This window comes from Trichechus manatus, unplaced genomic scaffold, assembly GCF_000243295.1.
Source record: "Trichechus manatus latirostris isolate Lorelei unplaced genomic scaffold, TriManLat1.0 scaffold00010, whole genome shotgun sequence".
In the NCBI taxonomy this organism is placed as follows: Eukaryota; Metazoa; Chordata; class Mammalia; order Sirenia; family Trichechidae; genus Trichechus; species Trichechus manatus.
In genome coordinates this window covers 27,548,695-27,573,101 of record NW_004443946.1, presented here as the reverse complement: position 1 = coordinate 27,573,101, position 24,407 = coordinate 27,548,695, and the positions used below count along the sequence as shown (strand labels likewise).

The 24,407-nt window shown below is 35.9% G+C and overlaps 1 protein-coding gene across 1 annotated transcript in view; it reads right to left on the bottom strand.

Moving 5' to 3' along the window:
• YLPM1 (YLP motif containing 1) overlaps positions 1-24,407 on the bottom strand; it is an 85,861-nt gene that overhangs the window by 46,959 nt on the left and 14,495 nt on the right. Inside the window, exons 2-4 of the mRNA XM_004371043.3 lie at positions 19,996-20,232; positions 18,877-19,056; positions 17,108-18,081 (exon numbers count right to left, since the gene is read on the bottom strand). Coding sequence (XP_004371100.1) covers positions 17,108-18,081; positions 18,877-19,056; positions 19,996-20,232 — 1,391 coding nt within the window. The remainder of the gene's footprint in view (positions 1-17,107; positions 18,082-18,876; positions 19,057-19,995; positions 20,233-24,407) is intronic.

The following is a 24,407-nucleotide window of genomic DNA, read 5'->3' as shown; positions in this document are numbered from 1 at the left end:
TTTTTCATTTATAAAAGCAAAGAACTTGTAGGCCTCTAGAATAAGTAAATATAAATCAATAAATATTAATAAATAATATATTAAGAATACTTACATTAAAAATTAATATATAAAAAATAAGCCATATTTATATCAATACAAAGATATTATAACCTTGTAAGATAAAAATATGTATTTAAAATAAAGTAAAACATAGTACGTATTCATTAAATACAATCACATAAAAATGGATGCATGCACGCAGGTTAGACAAAAAGAAAAATAAATATTTGGTGTTTAAATATCTAGAAAATTCTCCTTTGTGCTGTTGTTTTGTAAACCATTAAAAAATAAAACCACCAAAACTAGGTATAAAACCCTAAATCTGAGTATAAAACCCTAGATCTAAGTATAAAACTCTCAGATCTAGGTATAAAAATTTCAAAATTTGATATACAACATCGAAATTGTATATAAAAACCTAAGCAGTATGCAGAAAACAAATATTCTTAAACAAGGTAATGTCTGATTATCACACTACTTACATAAATACACTAAAATCAGCAGACTATGTGAATTATAAGATACTAAATTCTGGAATCAAATTCCTACACTTTTAGTTTTCATGTCAAATAATGCCTATTTTCTAACATGTATAAATCAAGGTCCTAAAAAAAATCAAAATTCCCAAAGAGAAGTAATCACTATAAACAAGAACATCCATGACAAATGAAAGCATAAATAACTATAGCATTCATAAAACCAGCTGTTGAATCAATTCTGACTCATGGCGATCTCATGTGTGTCAGAGTAGAACTGTGCTCCATAGGGTTTTCAATAGCTGCTTTTTCAGAAGTAGATTACCAGGTATTTCTTCCAAGGCACCTCTGGATGGGCTCAAATCTCCAACTATTTAGTTAGCAGTCAAGTGCATTAACCATTTGCTCTACCAAGGGACTACTAGACCAAAGGAATAAAATAGAGCTCAGAAACAAATCCAAACATAGAGAGACACTTGATTTATAAAGAAGAGGGCACTGCAAAGCAGTAGGAAAACAATGACCTTCTCAATAAATAGTGCTGGGGTCAACTGGATAGCCATATAGAACATTATGAACCTTGACCCCTATATCTCACACCATACATTTAAAAAAAAATCAATTCTATAGTGATTGTTGATTTAAAAATAAAAAGTAAAACAATAAAAAAAGATAAAATAGGGTAATATATACACATGGCCTTCGCATAAGCAAAGACTTCCTAAACAGGACACAAAAACAGCACTAACCATAAAGAAAAAGATCAATTGGCCTACTAAATTAAAATAAAGAATTTCTATTAATCATTGGAAACCACATATCAAATAAGGGTTTAATATCCAGAACATATAAAGAACTCCTTCAACTTAACAACAAAAAGACAAACAACTCAATCAAAAAATGAATAGGCAAAGGACTGAATAGATATTCACCAAAAAAAAGAAGATACAAATGGCCAACAAGTACATAAAAAGATCCTCAACATCATGTCATTAGGGAAATGCAAATCAAAACCACAATGACATACCACTTTGCACCCACTAGGATAACTACGATTAAAGAAAAAAACAAAATGAGAAACAACACATACTGGCAAGGATGTAGAAAAACTGGACGCTTCATCCATTGCTGGTGGGACTGTAAAATGGTGCAGCCTCTGTGAAAAGCAGTTTGCCGGTTTCTCAAAAAGTTAAACATAGAATTATCATATGATCTAACAATCCGACTTCTAGATATACACCCAAAAGAAAAGAAAGCAGGAATGCAAACAGATATTTGTACACCAGTGTTCACTGTAGCACTATTCACAATAGCCAAAAGGTTGACACAACTTAAATATGTATCAACAGATGTGGTACATACATACAATGGAATATTACTCAGATATAAAGAGAAATGAAGTCTTGATACAAGTTACAACATGGATGAACGTTGAAAACATTATGCTGAGTGAAATAAGTCAGTTACAAAAAGGACATATGAAATATCTAGAACAGGCAAATGTACAGAGACCAAGGTTCATTAGTGGTTATCAGGGTGGGAGAGGGAGAGTGGGGGAGTCACTGCTTAGTGGGCACTGAGCTTCTGGCTAAGGGTAAAGGAAAAATTAGGAAACAGAGAGTGGTAATGGTTGCACAACATGACGAATGTAATTAATATCACTGAATTGTACACATAAAAAATGTTGAAATGGCAAACGTTTGGTTATATATATTTTTATCAAAATAAAAAAATTAAAAAATATTATTTCAGTTAAAAAAAATTTCTATTAATCAAAAGGCACCATTAATCCTCAGGGCCCAATAGGATTCACTAAACCAATTATAATTACTGAGTTTTGTTATTTTTTTTTAATAGTTCTATTTGTAAGAACAAATATTTCATGACTTTTTTTTATAGGTCTTCCCAAACAAAAGAAAATTTAATTTTTTAAACAGAACAAAACTTATTCTAGCCTGCAATTACCATATAGGTCTCCATTAGATCCTTTTATAAATCTAAGATACATTATGGGATCTTAATGATCTTTCTTCTACATCTTGAAATATTTTGTGATTTCCTTACCCTAGAATTCATCATTACCCATCATTATTTATCGATTATTCCCAACTATTTTAAAAAAGATTAAAATAATAAGAACACAAAAGAAAGATGGCTTTACCTAGAAGGATGAAGCAATAGTAAAATAAATGGTCACAAAAAATAAAATAAACCGTCCCCCTCTTGCATTGCCCAAAATACCGTAATTTGCTTTTAGGTTTCATTGAACACAGTCGAGAATTCAGAATTTTTCAGTCCCTGTCTATAATGACAAAGAGAAGAAACTGAAATTTTGTTTCAAAATTATTAGATGAATCAGGAAGTAAATATAAAGGAACAGCAGCACTCTAAGGCTTAATAATGATGTCAAATTGATCAAAAAAGTGAAGTCTCGGACTGAGACTTCAGATGATGTTATCCTAGATGAATTTTCTCAAACTCAAGATTCGATGAGTGAACAATATATTTGAAGACAGAAAGGAATGTGGTATTCTCATCCACTTATTCAACAGGTAGAATTTTAATACATAATTTGTAGCAACAACCTGGACCATCCTGTTTTGCTAAAAGAATATGTGACAGAATTATTTAATCTTTTATGATGTTTCTGTGGCAAAATTAACTTGATGAAAGGAGTTTTGGCCTTTTTAAATTTTTATTAAAATTTCTAAGGAGTTGTTTTTCACTCTCCCTTTATTCTTACTTCTGTAAATTTATTCATAAAATTAAGTTAAAGTTAAAAAAACAGAATAAAAAGAATCCATTGGACCCAAATGGTAAACGGTAAAGACCAGTCTTCTGGTATACTGAAGGTTAAGGAAGTTAAAAGGTGAGCTATATGAGAAATTTGCAACACATATAAAGGACAAAGAACTGATACCTAGACTATACAAAGAACTCTTACATATCAATTTAAAAAACTAATAAACACACAGATAACCCAATAGAACAATGGGGAAAAGACTTGAATCAGCATTTCATAAAAGAAGAACTCCAACTGACCAAAAACTAATTGAAAAGAAGTTCAATCCCATTAGTTATCAGGGAAATGCAAATTAAAGCCATATCATAATACACTAAACATCCACCAACACTGCTAACATTTTAAAGTTTAACAATACCAAGTATTGACAAGGATGCGTAAAAAGTAGAACACTCAAACACTACTGCTCAGAGTGTAAACTGAAACAACCACTTTGGAAAACTATTTGACAATATCTATCAGAGCAAAGCACAAACATAGCATATGATCAAGCAATTCCAATCCTTGGTATATACCCAACAAAATTAAAAATACATACACACACCCCCTTCAGATATGCATCTAAAGGGATACTGTCATGGATTGAATTGCGTCCCCCAAAAATATCTGTCAACTTGGCTAGGTCATGATTTCCAGTATTGTATAACTGCCTACCACTTTGTCATCTGATGTGATTTCCCTATGTGTTGTAAATCCTATCGTTGTGATGTAATGAGATGAATTAGTGGCAGTTATACTGATGAAATCTACTAGATAGTGTCTTAAGCCAATCTCCTTTGAGATATAAAACAGAGAAGCAAGCAGAGAGACACGGGGACCTCATACCACCAAGAAAGCAGTGCCGGGAGCAGAGCGCTTCCTCTGGACCTGAGATTCCTGCGCTGAGATGCTCCTAGACCAAGGGAAGACTGATGCATCACAAGGACCTTCCTCCAGAGCTGACAGAGAGAGAAAGCCTCTCCCTGGAGCTAGCACCCTGAATTTGGACTTGTAGCCTACTGGACTGTGAAAGAATAAACTTCTCTTTGTTAAAGCCATCCACTTGTGGTATTTCTCTTATAGCAGCACTAGATGACCAAGACAGATACATACAGCACCAAAAGACACATAGCAGTGTTATTCATAATAACCAAAAAACTTAAATGACCATCAGTATTAGAATGGATAAACAAATTGTAGTATATTCATACTATAAATTACTGCACAGGAATGAGAATGAATAAATTACTGCTACATACAACATGGATGAATCTCACAATAATGTAATATTGCATGAAAGATGCCAGACTCAAAAGGACACATAGAGTCTGATTCCATTTCTTTAAAGTTTCAAAAATAGGCAAAATTAATCTATGGTGTAAAAAGGATATTAGTTATCTTTGCAGTGAAGAAAAACGACTGAGAAAGGGCATAATGGGGACTTCTTGGACACCGATAATTTCTATTTCTTGATCTAAGTAGTGGTAACACGGGTATGTCTATGTGAAAATTCACTAAGCTGTGTATTTACAATTGTGCACTTCTCTGAATGTTACCCTCCAGGAGTAAGTTTTATTATTGAAAAGTAAGAGGTTCTGGGAAACCAAAATCCACTAATATGACAGTTTACTGGAGCAGTGGTAGTCTGGAAGACTTGGTGAATTCAGCGACAGACACACACATACACATACCAGTTTCAAAACAGCTGCCTCAGATGCTCAACAGTGTGGTATGCTATTGACATGATGCAGTTTTGTCACCTGACTTTTTGGGTTCCTTTACATTTTTTAGACAGCAGGCTAAACCGAGATTTTACAAAAACTCCAAGTAATTTACAGTACTTTATTTTTATAGCACATTATTAGGAAATCAGTTATCTGTGTTCTCAATTCTCTTTTTCCCTACCCAGCTTTGTTTAGGGGGGGAAAAAAAAAGAGTGGCTTACTGTATCAGTTATGTGTTTATAGCAAAATCTAAATTCAGCTAATAAAAGAAGCTCATAAGTTTCCTTAATAGCATGGATTATTCTCACTTCAGTCTCTAACTAGCTTCCCACTGATATTTTTTTACCTAAACATCCACCAAGTCACAAACTGACTTGCAACAGTCACAAACTGTATTCTATATGGGCCAAGTGGGCAAAAGAAGTGGAAGGGTGGTAGAAATAGCAATGATATAGGCTAACTTGGGGAAGGATTTTTAAAAAAAACAAGGTGGGTAATGTGAACAGGATCCAATTCAAGGATGGAAAAAAAAAGCCATCCTTATCAAAGTTGCAGGTGAAAAAGCTGGGGAGGGATATCTCATACCTAAAACAATATGATCAATATTCATCAAGATTTCTGCAGACTAGAATGATGGACCAAACCTAACTAGACGAATAGTAAAGATGAATGTAAAATCTTAAATTAGAAAAAGAAAAAAACAAAACAAACAAAAAAAGCTGTACAAGTCCATGATGAGAGAGACTTGGCTTAACAGTTAATGTGAAAAAGATCTAGTAAGCCAAGTTGATGTTATGCTCAACATGAATCAACCCTGTGAGAGTACTGCCAAAAATAAAAACAAATAAAGGCAATTTGTTAAGCTTTATAAGTACATTGTTTATAATGAAGTTGGTAATAGGCCTATGGTCCTTTGCATCTGAAGTAAGGGTTCATTCTGAAGGAGACTGACAAACCAAAGGCCTATCAAAAGACAATAAGCAGTACAGCAGAGAAGGCTAGAACAAATGTTACGGTAAAAAGAAAAGAATCTGAGCTTACATGATATCTCATTTTGTGCTGCTCCACAGAGGCAGATCTAGAATCAACAGGTAGAAGTTACAATAACACATTCAGATTCAATGAAAGAAATAAACTTTCTGGAAAACTGTTGATGCCTTATATGGCAGTTCCTAACTGCAGTGCAAATGTTCAAGCATCGTTCATCAACTGCTTGTCACAGGAAGTACGATGGACTTAAAAGTTGATCACAAGGCCTTGGATTTTAATCCCATCTCAACCATTCACCAGCTATGTCATCTAGGGAAATTTATTCATATTTATAACCTCTCTAAATCTCAGCTTTCCTTATTTATTTACTTCAAGAGATCACTGAGAGGAGTAAATAAGGCAATATGGGTAAGACACAGCATGACAAACTAAAATGCAATATCAATGTGAGTTGTTGTAGAGGGGATATTGTATTAGATAATTGCTAAGATCTTTTCCAGCACTAAGATTATTAACTGTCCCTTTGAAACAAGAAAAAACAGAAAATAGGTCCTATCTATTTTAAGCTACGATTTGGTAGACAAAAGAGAGAAAACGTTAATATATCAGAAAATAATGGAGCAGGAAATTTATGTTCCATAAACTGTTAATAATGTACTTATCTGACAACCAATTTGTCACCAGATCTAAAAGGCTCAATACAAGATAAGTAGGAATTCAAATAAAAAAGACACATTGAAAAGAGAAATACACAGTTCTACAATAATAGTAGCAGACTTTAACATATCACTTTCGACAATGGACAGAACAACTAGAAAGAAACTCAATAAAGATACAGAAGATCTATAATAACACCATCAACCAACTCAACTTCATAGACATATACAGAACATATCACCCAACACAGTATACATTCTTCTCCAACACACATGGATCATTCTCCAGAATATACCATATTCTAGGTCACAAAGTAAGCCTCAATAAATTCAAAACATCAACATAATACAAAGCATCTTCTCTGACCACAATGCTATAAAACTAGAAATCAATAACAGAAAGAGCAAGGGAAAAAAAAAATCAAATACATGGAAACTGAATTACTTAAAAACTACTGGGTCATAGAAGAAATTAAAAATGAAATTAAAAAACTCTTAGAATCAAATGAGAACGAAGACACAACATACCAAAATCTCTGGGACACAGCAAAAGCAGTGCTCAGAGGAAAATTTATGGCAATAAATGGACACATCAAAAAAGAACAAAGGTAACTTAACCTGACAGCTTGAACAAAAGAAAAAGAACACCAAAAGAAGTCCACAGTCACCAGAAGAAAGGAAATAATAAAGATTAGAGCAGAAATGAAATAGAAAACAGAAAAACAGTAGATAAGAATCAACAAAACTACAAGCTGGTTCTTTGAAAGGATCAACAGAATTGACAAACCACTGGCCAAACTGACAAAGAAAAAAATGAGAAGAGGCAAGTAACCAAAATAAGAAGTGAAATGGGCGACACTACAATAGAACAAATCAAGAAAAAGAAGATCATAACAGAATTATCATGAAAAATTGCACTCCAACAAGTTTGAAAACCTAGAAGAAATGGACAAATTTCTAGAAACACACTACCTACCTAGACTAATATAGAGGTAAAAAACATATATAAATAGACCCACAACAAAAGAAGAAATCGAAGATGTCATAAAAAAAATTCCCAACCAAAAAAAGCCCAGCTGAGATGGCTTCACTGGAGAATTTTATCAAACATTCAGGTTTAACAATTGATACCAATTCTACTCAAACTATTCCAGAACACAGAAGAGGAAGGAATATTCCCTAATTCATTCTATGAAGCCAACATAACCCTGATACCAAAGCCAGGCAGACCACCAAAACAAACCCACTGCTGTCAAGTCAATTCCGACTCATAACAACCGTATAGGACAGAGGACAACTGCCCCATAGGGTTTCCAAGGCTGTAAATCTTTAGGAAACAGACTGTCACATCTTTCTCCCCTTCAGCAGCTGGTGGGTTTGAACCACAGACCTTTCAGTTAGCAGCTGAGCACTTAATAACTGTGCCACCAGGACTCCTAAGCCAGGCAAAGATACTACAAAAAAAGAAAACAAATTTTTTTTTATCCCTCATGAATGCAGACATAAAAATTCTCAACAAAATTCTAGCCAACAGAATGCAACAGCATATCAAAAAAATAATATATCATGATCACGTGGGATTCACACCAGGGATCCAAGGGTGGTTCAACATTAGAAAATCAATCAACTTGATTCACCACATAAATAAAACAAAGGAAAAGAATGACATGATCATCTCAATCAATGCAGAAAAGGCATTTGATAAAATTCAACACCCTTTCCTGATAAAAAAATAGGAGTGAAATAGGAGTAAAAAAAAAATAGGAGCAAAATAGGAGTAGAAAGGAAATTCCTCAACACAACTAAGGGCATACTTGCAAAACTAACAGTCAACATTATTCTCAATGGAGAGAAATTGAAAGCATTCCCCTTGAGAATGGGAGCAAGATAAGGATGCCTATTATCACCACTTTTATTCAGTATTGTACTGGAAGTCCTAGCCAGAGCAATAAGGCAAGGAAGAGAAATAAAGGGTATCCAACTTGGTCAGGAAGAAGTAAGACTATCCCTATTTGCAGATGACATGCTCCTATATATAGAAAATCCCAGAGATTCCACAATAAAGTTATTTGAATAGAAGAGTTCAGCAAAGTAGAAGGGTACAAGATCAGCGTATGAAAATCAGTTGGCATCTTTTACACTAACAAGGAGAATTCTGGAAAGGAGATCAAGAAAACAATACCATTTACAATAGCCCCCAAAAGGATAAAATACCTAGGAATAAATCCAACCAAGGACGTAAAAGATTTATACAAGGAACATTATACAACACTACTGCAAGAAACCAAAAGAGATCTATGTAAATGGATAAATATCCCATGCGCATGGATTGGAAGACTTAACATTGTGAAAATGTCAATACTACCCAAAGTGATCCATAGATATAATGCAATCTCAATCCAAATCCCAACAACATTCTTAACAAAATGGAAAAACTAATCTCCAACTTTATAAGGAAAGGATAAAGGCCCTGAACAGCTAAAGCAATATTGAATAAAAAGAACAAAGTAGAATACCTCACACTTTCCAATCTCAGAACTTACTACAGAGCCACAGTAATCAAAACAGCCTGGTACTGTACAATGACAGACACACAGACCAATAGAACAGAAGTGAGAACCCAGAAGTAAATCCATCCATCTATGGACAACTGCAGTCTGAAATTGATTGAAAATGCAATCAGGATGCATTGGTAATGACTGGTGACTGGAATGCAAAAGTTGGAAACAAAGGAGGATCAATATGGCCTTGGTGACAAAAAGGATGCTAGAGATCACATGATAGAGTTTGGCAAGATCAATGACTTCTTCACTGCAAACACCTTTTTTCAACAACATAAACGGTGACTATACATGTGGACCTCGCCAGATGGAATACATAGGAATCAAATCAACTACATCTATGGAAAGAGACGATGGAAAAGCTCAACATCAGGCCAGGCCAGGTACTAACTGCAGAACAGATGTGACTTGCTGATATGCAAGTTCAAGTTGAAACCGAAGAAAATTAGAACAAGTCCATGAAAGCCAACGTACAACCTTGAGTATATCCCATCTGAATTTAGAGACCACCTCAAGAACAGATCTGTAGCACTGAACACTAATGACTGAAGACCAGACAAGTTGTGAAATGACATCAAGGACATCATACATGAAGCAAGAGGTAATTAAAAAGACAGGAAAGAAAGAAAAGATCAAAATGGATGTCAGAAGAGACTCTGAAACTTGCTCTTGAATGTCGAGTAGCTAAAGTGAAAGGAAGAAATGATGAAGTCAAAGAGCTAAAGAGAAGATTTCAAAGGGCAGCTCAAGAAGCCAAAGTAAAGTATTATAATGAAATGTGCAAAGACCTGGAGATAGAAAACCAAAAGGGAAGAACATGCTCAGCATTTCTCAAACTGAAAGAACTGAAGAAAAAATTCAAGCCTCAAGTTGCAATACTGAAGAATTCTACAGGAAAAGTATTAAACTATGCAAGAAGTATCAAAAGAAGACAGAAGGAATACAGAGAGCCATTATACCAAAAAGAACTGGTCAATGTTCAACCATTTAAGGAGGCAGCGTATGATCAGGAACCAGTGGTACTGAAAGAAGAGGTCCAAGCTGCACTGAAGCTGAAGGCACTGGCGAAAAGCAAGGTTCCAGGAATTGACGGAATACCAAGTGAGGTTTTTCAACAAATGGATGCAGTGCTGGAAGTGCTCACTCATCTATGCCAAGAAATTTGGAAGACAACTACCTGACTAGAAGAGATCCATATTTATGCCTATTCCCAGAAAGGTGATTCAGCAAGAAGTGGAAATTATCTAACAATATCATTAATATCACATGCAAGTAACATTCTGCTGAAGATCATTCAAAAGTGGCTGCAGCAGTATATCAACAGGGAACTGCCAGAAATTCAAGCCAAATTCAGAAGAGGGCATGGAACCAGGGATATCATAGCTGATGTCAGATGGATCCCAGCTGAAAGCAGAGGATACCAGAAAGATGTTTACCTGTGTTTTATTGACTATGCAAAGGGATTTGACTGTGTGGATCATAACAAATTATAGATAACATTGCAAAGAATGGGAATTCCAGAACACTTAATTGTGCTGATGAGGAACCTGTACATAGATCGGTAGGTAGTCGTTTGAACAGAACAAGGGGATACCGTGTGGTTAAAAGTCCGGAGAGGTGTCCGTCAAGGTTGTATCCTTTCACCATACTTATTTAATCTGTATGCTGAGCAAATAATTCCAGAAGCTGGACTATATGAAGAACGGGGCATCAGGACTGGAGAAAGACTCATTAACAACCTGTGTTATGCAGATGACACAACCTTGCTTGCTGAAACTAAAGAGGATTTGAAGCACTTACTGATGGAGATCAAAGACGACAGTCTTTAGTATGGATTACATCTCAAAATAAAGAAAACAAAAATCCTCACAACTGGACCAATAAGCAACATCATGATAAACGGAGAAAAGATTGAAGTTGTCCAGGATTTCATTCTACTTGGATCCACCATCAACACCCATGGAAGCAGCAGTCAAGAAATCAAAAGACACATTATATTGGGCAAATCTGCTGAAAAAGACCTCTTTAAAGTGTTGAAAAGCAAAGATGTCACCTTGAAGACTAAGGTGTGCCTGATCCAAGCCTTGGTGTTTTCAATCGCCTCATATGCATGTAAAAGCTGGATAAAGAAGACCAAAGAAGAATGGACACCTTTGAATTATGGTGTTGGCGAAGAATACTGAATATACCATGGACTGCCAAAAGAACGAATAAATCTGTCTTGAGAAAATTACAACCAGAATGCTCCTTAGAAGCAAGGATGGCAAGACTATGTCTCACATACTTTGGACATGTTATCAGGAGGGATCAGTCCCTGGAGAAGGACATCATGCCTGGTAAAGTAGAGGATCAGTGAAAAAGAGGAAGACCCTCAATGAAATGGAGCGACACAGTGGCTGCAACAATGGGGTTAAGCATAACAATGACTGTGAGGATGGCACAGGACTGGGCAGTGTTTCATTCTGTTGTACATAAGGTAGCTATGATTCAGAACCGACTCGATGGTACCTAACAACAATAACAACACGGACAGCTGATCTTCAACGAAGTCAAAGGCCATTCAATTCAATTAACTGTCTCTTTAACAAATGGTGCTGGCAAAACTGGATATTCATTTGTAGAAAAATGAAACAGGATCCACACCTCACACTATACACAAAAACTAACTCAAAATGGATCAAAGACCTAAATGTTAAAGCTAGAACTATAAAGCTCCTGGAAGATAACATAGGGACAAAGCTAGAGATCCTAATTTTTGGCATAAATACACTATCAAACACAACTAAAAATGCATGAACAACAAAAGATAAACTAGGTAACTGGGACTGCCTAAAAATTAAATACTTATGCTTATCAAAAGACTTTACCAAAAGAGTAAAAAGAGAACCTACAGACTGGGGAAAAAAATTTGGTAACAACATATCTGACAAGGGTCTAATCTCTAAAATATATTAGAAAACTCAACAGCTCAACAATAAAAAGACAAATAATCCTATAAAAAAATGGGCAAAAGACATGGACAGACACTTCACCAAAGAGGACATTCAGGCGGCCAACAAATACATGAAAAGATGCTTGCAATCATTAGCCATTAGATAGATGCAAATCAAAATTGCAGTGAGATACCATCTCACCACTGCAAAAATGGCAATGATCACAAAAAAAAAAAAAACAAAACACTGGCAAGGTTGTGGGGAAAACTCTTACACATTGCTGGTGAGATTGTAAAATGGTACAATCACTATGGAAAACGGCATGGCACTTCCTCAAAAAGCTAGAAATAGAAATACCTTATGATCCAGCAATCCCACTCCTAGGTATATATCCTAGAGATATAAAAGCAGTGACACAAATAGACATATGCACACCCATGTTCATTGTAGCATTATTCACAATAGCAAAAAGATAGAAACAACCTAAATACCCATCAATGGATGAACTGATAAACAAATTGTGGGTACATACATACAATGGAATACTATGCAATGATAAAGAATAATGATGAGCCTACAAATCATCTTATAACATGGATGAATCTGGAGGATGTTATCCTGAATGAATAAGTCAAACACAAAAGGACAAATATTGCGTGATACCACTTTTATAAAAAGTCAAGGTATACACACAGAAAGCAATGTTCTTTGATGGTTACCAGGGATGGGAGGGCGAGGGAGGGAGAATCATTTACTGGACAGTAAAAACAAAAAAACCAAACCCGTTGCTATTGAGTTAATTCCGACTCACAGCAACCCTACAGGACAGAGAACTGCCCAATGGACTTTCTAAAGAGCAGCTGGTGGATTCCAACTGTCGAGCTTTTGATTAGCAGCCAAGCTCTTAACCACTGCGTCACTGGGGCTCCTACTAGATAGTAAACACGTATTAATTCTGGTGATAGGAAAGGCAATACACAATATAGAAGTCAGCACAACGTGACCAAGGTAAATGAAGACACTAAGAGGTATGCAAGAATAAAGGACAACTATGGTAAATACTGTAACACATACAATTTTGCAACAATAGTAATAAGCAAAAAATAAGTGGTTACATATGTAAATATGTATGCTCTATGGGTGTGGGAAGGCATATGGAAGTACATGAGTGTACATATACAGGTATATTTGTGGGCATATGTATATACACGTTTGTATGTGCTGCATATATATATTCATATATACAAAAAGCACATGGGGGCACAGTTATGGATACTTCCTAGACATGTCCAAATACCTCATGGGATTGATTTACTGGGTTTCAAGTCTCAGGACCATAGTCTTGTGGGACAAGTAGGTCAATTTGCATAACTTAGTTCATAAAGATAATGTTCTACACCCTAGTTTGGTGCATAGTGTCTGGGATCGTAAAAGCTTGCCAGTGGTCATCTAAGATACAATTATTGGTCTCTTCCTGTCTGGAGCAAAGGAGAGTGAAGGAAACCAAAGACTCAAGGAAGAAATTCGTCCACAGGACTAATGGAACACATGATACTGCAGCATCTTCTAGCCTGAGACCAAAAGAACTAGATGGTGCTCAGCTACCACTACAAACTGTTCTGACCAGGGACATAATAGAAGGTCCCAGTCAGAATGGGAGAAAAATGTAGAACAAAACTCAAATTCATAAAAACAACAACAGACTCACTGGACTGAAAGAGACTAGAGGAACCCTAAGGGTATCACCCTAAGATACCCTTTTAACCTGGAAGCCACTCCCAGAGGTCACCTTTTAGCCAAATAATATACTGGCCTCTAAAATAAATAACACCCATAAGGAATATGCTCCTTTAAACAATCAACTATATGAGACCAAACGGTGAACATTTACCCAAAAGCAAAGACGAGAAGGCAAGGAGGGGTAGGGAAACTGGATGGATTGAAACAGGGCAGGCAAGGTAGAAATGATGTGGGTGCTGACACACTGCTGGGACTAACCAATGTCATGGAACAATTTATGAATTGTTGAATGGGAATCTAATTTGCTGTGTAAACTTTCACCTAAAAGACAATTTAAAAAAAAAAAAAAAAAAGATACACCTGACACTCAAAATGGATCAATGACTTAACCATAATCTAAAACCGCAAAATTCGTAGCAGAAAACATAGAGGCAAAGCTTCAAGACTTTCTTTTTGACAACAGATTCTTACATATGACACTAAAAGTACAAACGACTAAAGAAAAAATGATAAGTTGAACTCTATCAAAATTAAAAACTTCTGTGCATCAAGGAACTTTATCAAGAACATAAAGAGACAACCCACAGAATGGGAAAACTTTTGGTAACCACATATCTAATATGGGTTTAATAACCAGAATATTTAAAGGACTACTATAACTCAACAACAAAAAGATAAACAACCCAACTAAAAAACAGGCAAAAGAACCTGAATAGACATTTCTCCAAGAAGATATACAAATGGCTGACGAGCACATGAAAATGTGTTCAACATCATTAGTCATTAGGGAAATGCAAATCAAAACCACAATGCGATACCACTTCACACCCAATAAGATGGCTATTATCAGAAAACAGAAAATAACAAGTGTTGGTGAAGATGTAAAGAAACTGGAACCCTTGTGCATTGCTGGTGACAATGTAACATGGTGTAGATGCTGTGGAAAACACAGAGTTGGGTGGTTCCTCAAAAACAGAGTTACCACATGACCCTAAGGAGCCCTGGTTGCACAGTGGTTAAGTGCTCACGGCTGCTAACCAAAAGGCTAGCAGTTCAAAGCCACCCAGTGGCTCCACAAGATGAAAGACCTGGTGATCTGCTCCTGTAGATTATAGCCTAGAAAAACCTATTGGGCAGCTCTACTCTGTCACATGAGTTTGCTATGTGTCAAAAATCAACTCAACAGCACCTAACAACAACAACCATATGACCCAGCAATTTTACTCCTAGGTTTATATCCAAAAGACTTGAAAGCAGGGACTTAAACAGATACTTGTACACCAATGTTCACTGCAGCATTATTCACAATAGTCAAAAGGTGGAAACAATCCAAGTGTCCATCAACAGGTGAATGGATAAATAAAATGTAGTATATACATGCAATGGAATATTATGCAGCCATAAAGAGAAATGAAGTCCTGATATATGCTGACATGGATGGACCTTGAAAACATTATGCTGAATGAAATAAGTGAGACACATACAGATATATATTGTATGACCCCACTTATATGAAATATCTAGAATAAGCAAATGCATAAAAACAAAAGTTTCTTAGTGGTTATCAGGGGATGGGGGAAGGGGACGTAGAGAGTAATTGCTTAAGGGGTACTGAGTTTCTCTTTGGGGTGATGAAAAACTTTTGGGAATAGTGGTGGTGATTGCACAACACAGTGAATGTAATTAATGTTACTGAACTGTATACTTAAAAATGGTTAAAATGGCAAATTTTTTGTTATATAAATTTTACGAGGATAAATTTAAAAAAAACTAACAGTATGGATATCATTGAATCATAGCATTAAATACAGTTCTTAGTGTTTTTGCTCTGGGGACTCTGAGACTCAGCTCCACCTGGGTGTGGACTGGGGCTCAACTCTCCCAGCCACATGACCTTGAGCAAATTCTCTAATCCTCTCAATCTCAGTTTGTAAAGGGTAAAGGTAGGATAACCTGCCTAGTTCACAGGCAGGTTCAGAAGGCTACATGAGATTAAAGTCTCTAGTAAGGCTTCTGGTACACAGAAGCATTCATGTTATTGCCTCTACCTTCACTTAGCTTTGATGCTGAATAGTTTTGTGTCACATTGTTTTCAGAATTAAAACTTGGAGAACAGATAAAAGATATATTTTGCTTTCAAATGCTAAAATTAAGTTTAAATTTAAGATGACGTGCTAACCATCAATATTCTGATAAGTGGAAAAAGCAAGTTACAAGAGAATATACTTAGTACAATCCTACTGTTATGACATATATTTAAAAAATGATTACTGAAGATGGTGGAAATAGGTGACTTTCACTTTTTCCTATACTTTTCTGTAATGTCTGAATTTTGTATAAGGAGTATATATTTCTGTTATAATTTCCAATTAGAAAAATATCTGATTTGAAAATATTTTTGTATACAAAAACTATCTGGGAAGAAAAATGTTTTTATAAACTTGGTAAAATTAATTTACTATTTTTTAAAAGGCATGAAGAAAAAAAAGATAGAAAGTGTACTAGTTTTTTTTTGTTTGTTTTGCTTTTCTAAATAAAAATGTGGCTTAAACAAAAGAAAAATATTTCCCTAATTGAGGAAAAGTATAAATGTAAGCTCCACAGGGGCAGGGATTTTATTTGTTCTTTAAATTCACTACTGTATCTCTAGGGCCTGCCACAGAACAGGAACTTAGTCAATAGTTGCTGGAAATGGATAAAATAAAAGTTCTATTTACTCTTACACTAAATTTCATTGCTTTGTATCACTACAATATTGGCTTATTCACCTTTAACCCCAATAGTCAGCACATTATCTAACAAATAATAGCCACCAATTCATCTGTTTGTCAAAAAAATGAAAAGCAAAAAAATAAATAAATAAATTTAATAAAAATTATTTCTGAAGCTGAAAAGTCAATAACAACTTGATAAACATCACTCTTAAACACTAAATTCATTCTGGACTGTAACCTCTACATACAGGATAAAGGCAATGACATCAAAGAAATGGGGGTATATTACCATTTCTAGATTTCATTATGTGATGTGTAAAAAGCTAACAATACTAACATTATTAATTTTGAGTCAGGAATGTATACAAAATAATAGTACAAAAAAGAGAATATAAAAATTACATAAATGAAGCTTTTTATATCATCAACACCTACGAAGCTTAACTCAACAAAATAATGAAACAAACAAACAAAAAAAAGCAAACCTACCTTGGGCCTCTTGGACCTTCCAAGTAACTGCTTCTAGGAGGATCTGGAAGCAGTCCACCTGACCTCACTGGCATGTCCTTCACTGCAGCTGAAGATTCCCCAAGTCCTTGCTCAGATGAGAATGAACTGTATGACGGAGTAGACTTATTCAGAGGAGCTTTAGAATTCACTTGTTCTGACGGGCCAATAGCTGACTGCATTGGAGGACGGTAAGTTGAGGGTGGGGCTGAACCAAAAGACACAGGAGTGGGAAGCAGTGCTGGCCTAGGTTTCTCTGGAACTTGTGAGCTCTGAGAACTGGAAGCTGGTGGAACTGGGGCTGTTGTTAACTGAGGCGGTATCCCTTGTGGAACTCCAGGGGGAGGTATTCCTGGAGGGGGTGTGGCCGAAGACAACGGTGGGAGGGGCATAACAGGAGGAGGTGCCGTTGAAGAGAGAGACGGTGGGGGCAGAACTGGTGGTGGCCCTGCAGAAGAGAGGGAAGGTGGGGGCAGAACTGGTGGTGGCCCTGTTGAAGAGAGAGATGGAGGCATCCCTGGTGGGGGCACAGAGGTTGGTAGAGAAGGTGGCATCACAGGTGGGGGCATGCCAGGTGGCGGCACAGTAGAAGGCAGGGCTGGGGGCATCACTGGAGGTGGTAATGATGGAGGCAGTACTGGAGGGGGCATTGTTGGTAGAGGTGGAGGCATCTGAGAATATGGAACAAAAGGAGGTGGCATTGACATGTTCCCCATATACTGATTCTTCATGTTTTGCAATGAATTGACTTTCTCCTGGAGATAGGTCTGAGAGGCTTTCATATGTCCCTGCCATGTTTTCCACTGTTTCTCATACTCCTGAAGCTGATCTTTATGAGGATAGGAATGGAGTTGTTCCTCCCATAGCTGAAACTCTCGCTCCCATTCTTGGTAGAGATGTTGAAACTGCTGCTGCTGCATTTCATAGTGCCGCAACTGCATATCTACAGACATGGTCTACAAGTAAAGGAATAAAAATTATTTTAAAACATTCACACAAGAGAATTAATCACAAGCTAAAATACTAATGAATTAAAGACATTTGAAGCCTTAAGAAATTAAAACACTAAAGACTTTGAGAGGCTAAGAATAAATTTGTCAAATTCTTTCAATGATCATTTTTCTTCCTTCTTTTGACTTACGTTTATGTTATTACAGAGTTAGAAAAATCAGCCAAACACTAAAGCAAATATCTACTTCATCAATGAGTATTTTCCAAGTGCTTAATATTAACACAGATCATTTTAAGAACTTGAAAAATGATTTATTATTATAAATATATAAATGCAAGATATTACCTCAAAGATACAAGAAAAACAAGTATCCAAGTTGCTTTATCTTTTATGATCTATTTGTTTAGAATTTTTTGTTGTTATTGTGGTTTGGTCTTTTCGGTGGATTATTTGCTTGTCTACTACTGTAGTGGTCTGTATGTGAAACACAGGTTAACTTGCAACTATGCAGTAAAAATCCTTGGTTCTTAAATTCCTTAACTATAGTACTATAACATTTAGCAAGAGTTGACGCCATTAGGAGACTCCATTATGCCGTCCTTCCGCAAGAGCATGTACATTATACCATACTTCCCAAGCCCCCAGGGTAATGTGACAGATAACTAGTTGGGCACCCCTTGGGAAACAACTGTTAACACTTGATATCTTTAGTACTTCACACTCAGATCTCTTTCAGAAGTAACAAATCCTTTAAACTTCTTGGGGCAATTTCCTATTTGTCAACTGAGAAAGCACTTGCCTGTATATGTGGTGGCTGCTGTATAATCTGCTGATACTGTTGCAGGATCTGCTGTAACTGAGTGTGCTTCTGCATTATTCCCTGATACTGGAAGCCGACTCGATGTTGCTGGTGCTGCTGCCAGTGTGCTGCTGCAGCCTGCAACTGTTTTAACCTGGCATCTTCTTCTGGGTCCTCAGACTAAAAATAAAAGAAAATACATTTTTATATAAATCATAAAACAGCAACGAAATTTAAAAAAAAAACTGAATATTTTATAAATGTACTACTGTAAAGTTCAGAATTCCTACATGTCTAGATGAATGAGACAAGCTATTCTATCTTTAGATAAAACACCTAGCTCTATCCCTACTGCTATTATGGATACTAATACAAAGGCATTTATAAACTCCAGTCTTCACTGGAATGATAATCCCACCATTCCTAAAGAGGAAACCATTTCACCAGCAGAAAGTGAACCTACGATTCCTGTCCTTTTCACTGTATGAGAGGTTTCGAAGCAAATCTCTTTCTTTTTCACCTTAGTCACTCTTCACCAAAGAACTACAATCCAATCACTATGTTTCAATAAGGTTTTCACATAAGGCTCTTGGGAGAACAATTATCTTTGGACCCGTGTGAGAACTTTCAATGCGCCAAACACTATGCTAAGTGACAAGGATTATCACATTTAATGCCTCAATGGCTCTATAAAATAGGCACTATTTGAATATGCCCATTTTGCAGATGAGGAAATTGAAGTTCAGGATGGTTAACTAATATGTCTAAAGTTGTCACCAACAAGTGGCGTTGCCTGGGCTCCTGCTTGGGCAGTCTGACTCTAGAGCTGAAGCTCTTAACTACTGCCCTGTGCGATCTACGTTATAAAACCATCCTGGCACCCCTTTAGGACTTAGAGACGCTCAATGCAGAAGAGTGTCTAATTCTTTACTCTCACTTAAACCAGGAAAAAAACATTTCTAAATCTGATAAGACATATATCTGATTAGTCCACAAACAGAATTGTACACATACTTAAAAAAATACATGTAACTATATATCTATGTATAAAGATGTACATAAATGAACCAAGAAAAGTCTAACAATTTAATAAACTATAGTAATTAATTACATGGTTACCTGGGGCTCCTCTGGTGGGAGAGGAGGTGGCTCCTCTTCATTAGAGGGGGGTAATGGAGGCTCCTCAGATGGAGGGGGTTCTGCTACTTGACTAGTGACAGGTACAGTAACTTCTTCTTTTACTGGCTCTGATGCATCCTTTGCTACAACAGGACCCTTTTTGTGTCCAGGCAGATGTACTTTTGTTCTCTGCTGCAAACTAAGCAGGTGCTGTCGGTACCAATACTGCTGCTGTTCCTAAAACATAAACCATTTTTAAGAATTTTAATTGACAATCCTTGTATCTCTGCAACTTGGTTTGATAGGGAGTTATATTTGTGTCTGTGTTCATGTATCTATATGTAAGAAAGGCAAATCTGGACTGAAAAAGGCAAATAAGTAAACAAGATGTTAATCAACAGTAGGTGAGAGAAAAATTTCAATTCATCCCCCAAATTTATAAATTTAAATTAAACGTATTAATTCAACATACTTCTCTACTCTTAAAATACATGGTTTTGGAGGTTAGAACAGTTATTTGGATAAATAATCAAAGTAAACTCAGGATTAGTATTCACAGCTACTTTTTTTTTAAATTGCAGTAAATTTAACAAAATATTTGCCAATTCAACAAGTTTTACATGTACAATTCAGTGGCATTGATTACGTTCATCACGTTGTACAACCATTACCACTATCCTTTTCCAAATCATTCCACCGCTATTAACAGAAACTCAGTGCCCCCTAAGCAATGACTCCTGTTTTTCCCCTCCTCTCACCTCTAGTAATCACTAATAAGCTTTGGTCTCTTTACATTTGCCTATTTCTTATAAGTGGGACCACACAATATTTGTCCTTTTGTGACTAACATTTCACTCAGCATGTTTACGGCGCATCTATGTTGTAACATGTACCAGGACTTCATTTCTCTTTATGGGTAAATAATATATGGATATGCCACATTTTGTTTATCCATTCATCTGTTGATGGATATTTAGGTTGTTTCTACCTTTGGGCTATTGTAAATTGTGCTGCAATGAACACTGGTGTACGAGCTTCAGTTTGCATACCTGCTTTCAATTCTTTTGGGACACAGCTACTTATTTTTAATCTGCCTTTAGTTTCTTTATATTTATCCACAGGGGGCTGTAATTAATGAACACACCTACTCCTCACTTATTGACTGTCACATTACCCGACATTTTGCATTCACGACAACGGTATAAAAATCTATTATCTGACTATTTTGTGCAGTAACGACGTATGTTTGGCAGTAACCAACACCAAGAGGTGAGGGGAGAGTAGTGTTGGCTGTGATGGTTAAGGTTACATGTCAGCTTGGCTGGGCCATGATTCTCAGTGGTTTGGCAGTAATGTAATGATGTAATTTAGCAGTCATATAATGATGTAGTTGGCAGTTATCTAATGATGTAATCTGACAGTTATGTAATGATGCAGTCATCCTCCATTTGTGATCCGACGTAGTCATCCTACATTTTCTTGTAATGCTGATTTTCACCTAATGACCTGGTCTTTGGAACCTAACAAAGTCATTAAGTGAGGACTGGGTATATAATCAAATAATCCTACTTCTCCTCTCTAACTCCTCTCTCCTCCAGTGCGCCTCCCTCTTTTAAACACCTATATATCATTAGTCTAGCCATACTGCACATACATTTTAAAATGCTTTTTACTTATTCTAAAAGTCTTGGCTTTTTCTTCCAAATCACACTGTAATTTTCCAGGAGCTTGTTTTGTGTTTCCATTTTTAAAAAATTACAACACTAGTAAGTCAGTTTAGAAAAAAATTAGAAAATAGAAGTAAACAATAATTAATTAATTAAAATCAATAAAAAATCTCACCACTCAGACTACAGGGTCAGTCCTCATTATCCCAGTATTCATTATATAATTCTCCATAATTACAACATTACATAAGAAAAGCAGTAGTTGTCATAACACTAAAATATTCACTAATGAACTGCCCTATATACCCTTATGATTAGCAACAGCATTTACTTCCACTTCAATTATAAGGAATGCAGGATTTTATGAAATTGATCAAAGTGATGTCGCATAACTTCTGAACTCACTAATAACAGATGAGGATCTGGCAGAAGTCTTAACCGGTTAACAACCAAAGAGAACTTTTACAACAGGAACTGGAAGAGAAGGATCAAAATATCTAAGGTTGATTGTCAACCTTTGGGAAATTTGATAAACTGTTTGGGAAACTGATAAATCCCAACAATATTTTTCAATACATCCAAAAATTAGATAAAAAGTGATGTATAATGCTGCCATACAATTTTGTAGCAAAAATTATAGCACAGAAACCCAATCTATACTTTATTATTTATTCATTCTAAGACACCATTCATTTTAAGATAACAATTCCACTGAACACAAAATCAGCTTATTTTCATCATTTTGGGCTTTCTCCTTCAAGACTGTGTCCAATGAATTCTTTTACTTTTTATAATAAACTTTTGGTCCCTATGCTAAATAGATTCATTTTACTTGGTCAGTTTCTAATTCAATTATCTTTGGATAACCAGGATTTTCTATACTGTTAATATTTTATTGTATCACTTTCCCAATTTTCCATATGTAAACAGATGCATAATATATACATAACCCATAACTTCTTTTCTCACTGAACATACTGTTTGTCACCTGTTTTTTTCACTCATAGAATATAATTTTCTTACGGGAGAGATGTCTTGTGCGTTTCTGATATCCTACTTGGTACTTAAGCATAGTGCTGGAACACACAGTAGGATGTCAAAAAATGTTTGTTGATAAATTAAGACTTCCCCTCTAGGCCACTCATTCCTATGACCCTGCAACTTGCTCCAATATGTTGGGAAGAACAAGCTCCATCTCACTAACTCCATCCTGAAGTGTGGCCCATGACTGAGATTTTTGTTTTTCATTATCATACACAGTCGTTAGATCCAGGGATATAATTACTTTTACTAACCAACGTAAAAAACCAACAAACAAAAAAAAACAAAACAGAGCATAAATGGGCATGATAGTCAATGACAATTTAGTATTAAAACATTTTCAACTTTTCTTCCATCATTTTAAGAAAATACTGAAAATAGCAGCAGGCTTATGCTTCAGCTCAAAAAATAAACTCAGTCCCTTTCAAAGAGAAGAAGTTAAAAGTTTCCTTTCTTAGTTTCTCTGAAAACATCACTAAAATATACAAAGATGCGAACTATCTTTTACAAACTAGAAGTCAATGGCTACAGACATGAAGAATGTACACGTCTAGACTCCTTACCACTTTGCACCCACCTTATTCTCATGCTTCGTATCTTTGTCTTCAACCCAGACCAGGGCTAAGAAGAACCTTTTTAGAGGCTCAAGTACTTGTTAATACACTGACAGTATGTCTCATATGCCAATTTCTATTGAATATGAACCCAATAAGCAGAAAACAGATCGAATTCAATCTAAAGTCTAAGGCTTCTGTACATTTCTGAAGCTTTGCAAATGAATAATGATGACATTGCTCAGAAATGTCCTCAGTAACCCCAAGAGAAGAGTGATTATCTCCCTATTTTAGAAAGGAAAAAGGGTGCTTGGGCTTGTTAATGAAGCTAGTACTAGACACCAGTTTTTCTAAATGTCCCATCTTACCAGACAACTTCATCTCACATGGGATATTGGTTCCTAGGTAGAGGAAAATCACAGCACATGTGTCACATTTAAAATGAGACTGAGTGAAGTGAGTTAAAATGTAAGGGATATAAGCACTATTTGTCACAAATATTTTCACCAAAAAGATGCTGATTTATTTACCAAATAGATGCTAATTTATTACTGACTGTTTTAAAGATCTGAAAGGTTACCTTCCCTATCCAGGTTGATTCTTATAAATTCCTGTAACACTGAATGTTCTATGTCTTATATTCTAAGCAGAGAAAAAGCCCTAGAAAAATAATGAATTTCTGTTTTAAAGTTTTATTTAAAATATATTTATTTTAAATATTGTTGAAATTTACATTCTACTCCAGGAATTGTTGTTGTTGTTAGGGGTCATCAAGTCAGTTTCAACTCATAGCAACCCTATGTACACCAGAATGAAACACTGCCCAGTCCTGCGCCATCCTCACAATCGTGCTATGTTTGAGCCTATTGTTACAGCCACTGTGTCAATCCATCTCCTTTAGGGTCTTCCTCTTTTTTTGTTGACCCTCTACTTTACCAAGCATGATGTCCATCTCCAGTGACTGGTCCCTCCTGATAACATGTCCAAAGTATGTGAGACAAAGTCTCGCCATCCTTGCTTCTAAGGAGCATTCTGGTTATACTTCTTCCAAAATAGATTTGTTCATTCTTCTGGCAGTCCAGGGTATATTCCATATTCTTCGCCAATACCATAATTCAAAGGCATCAATTCTTCTTCCGTCTTCCTTATT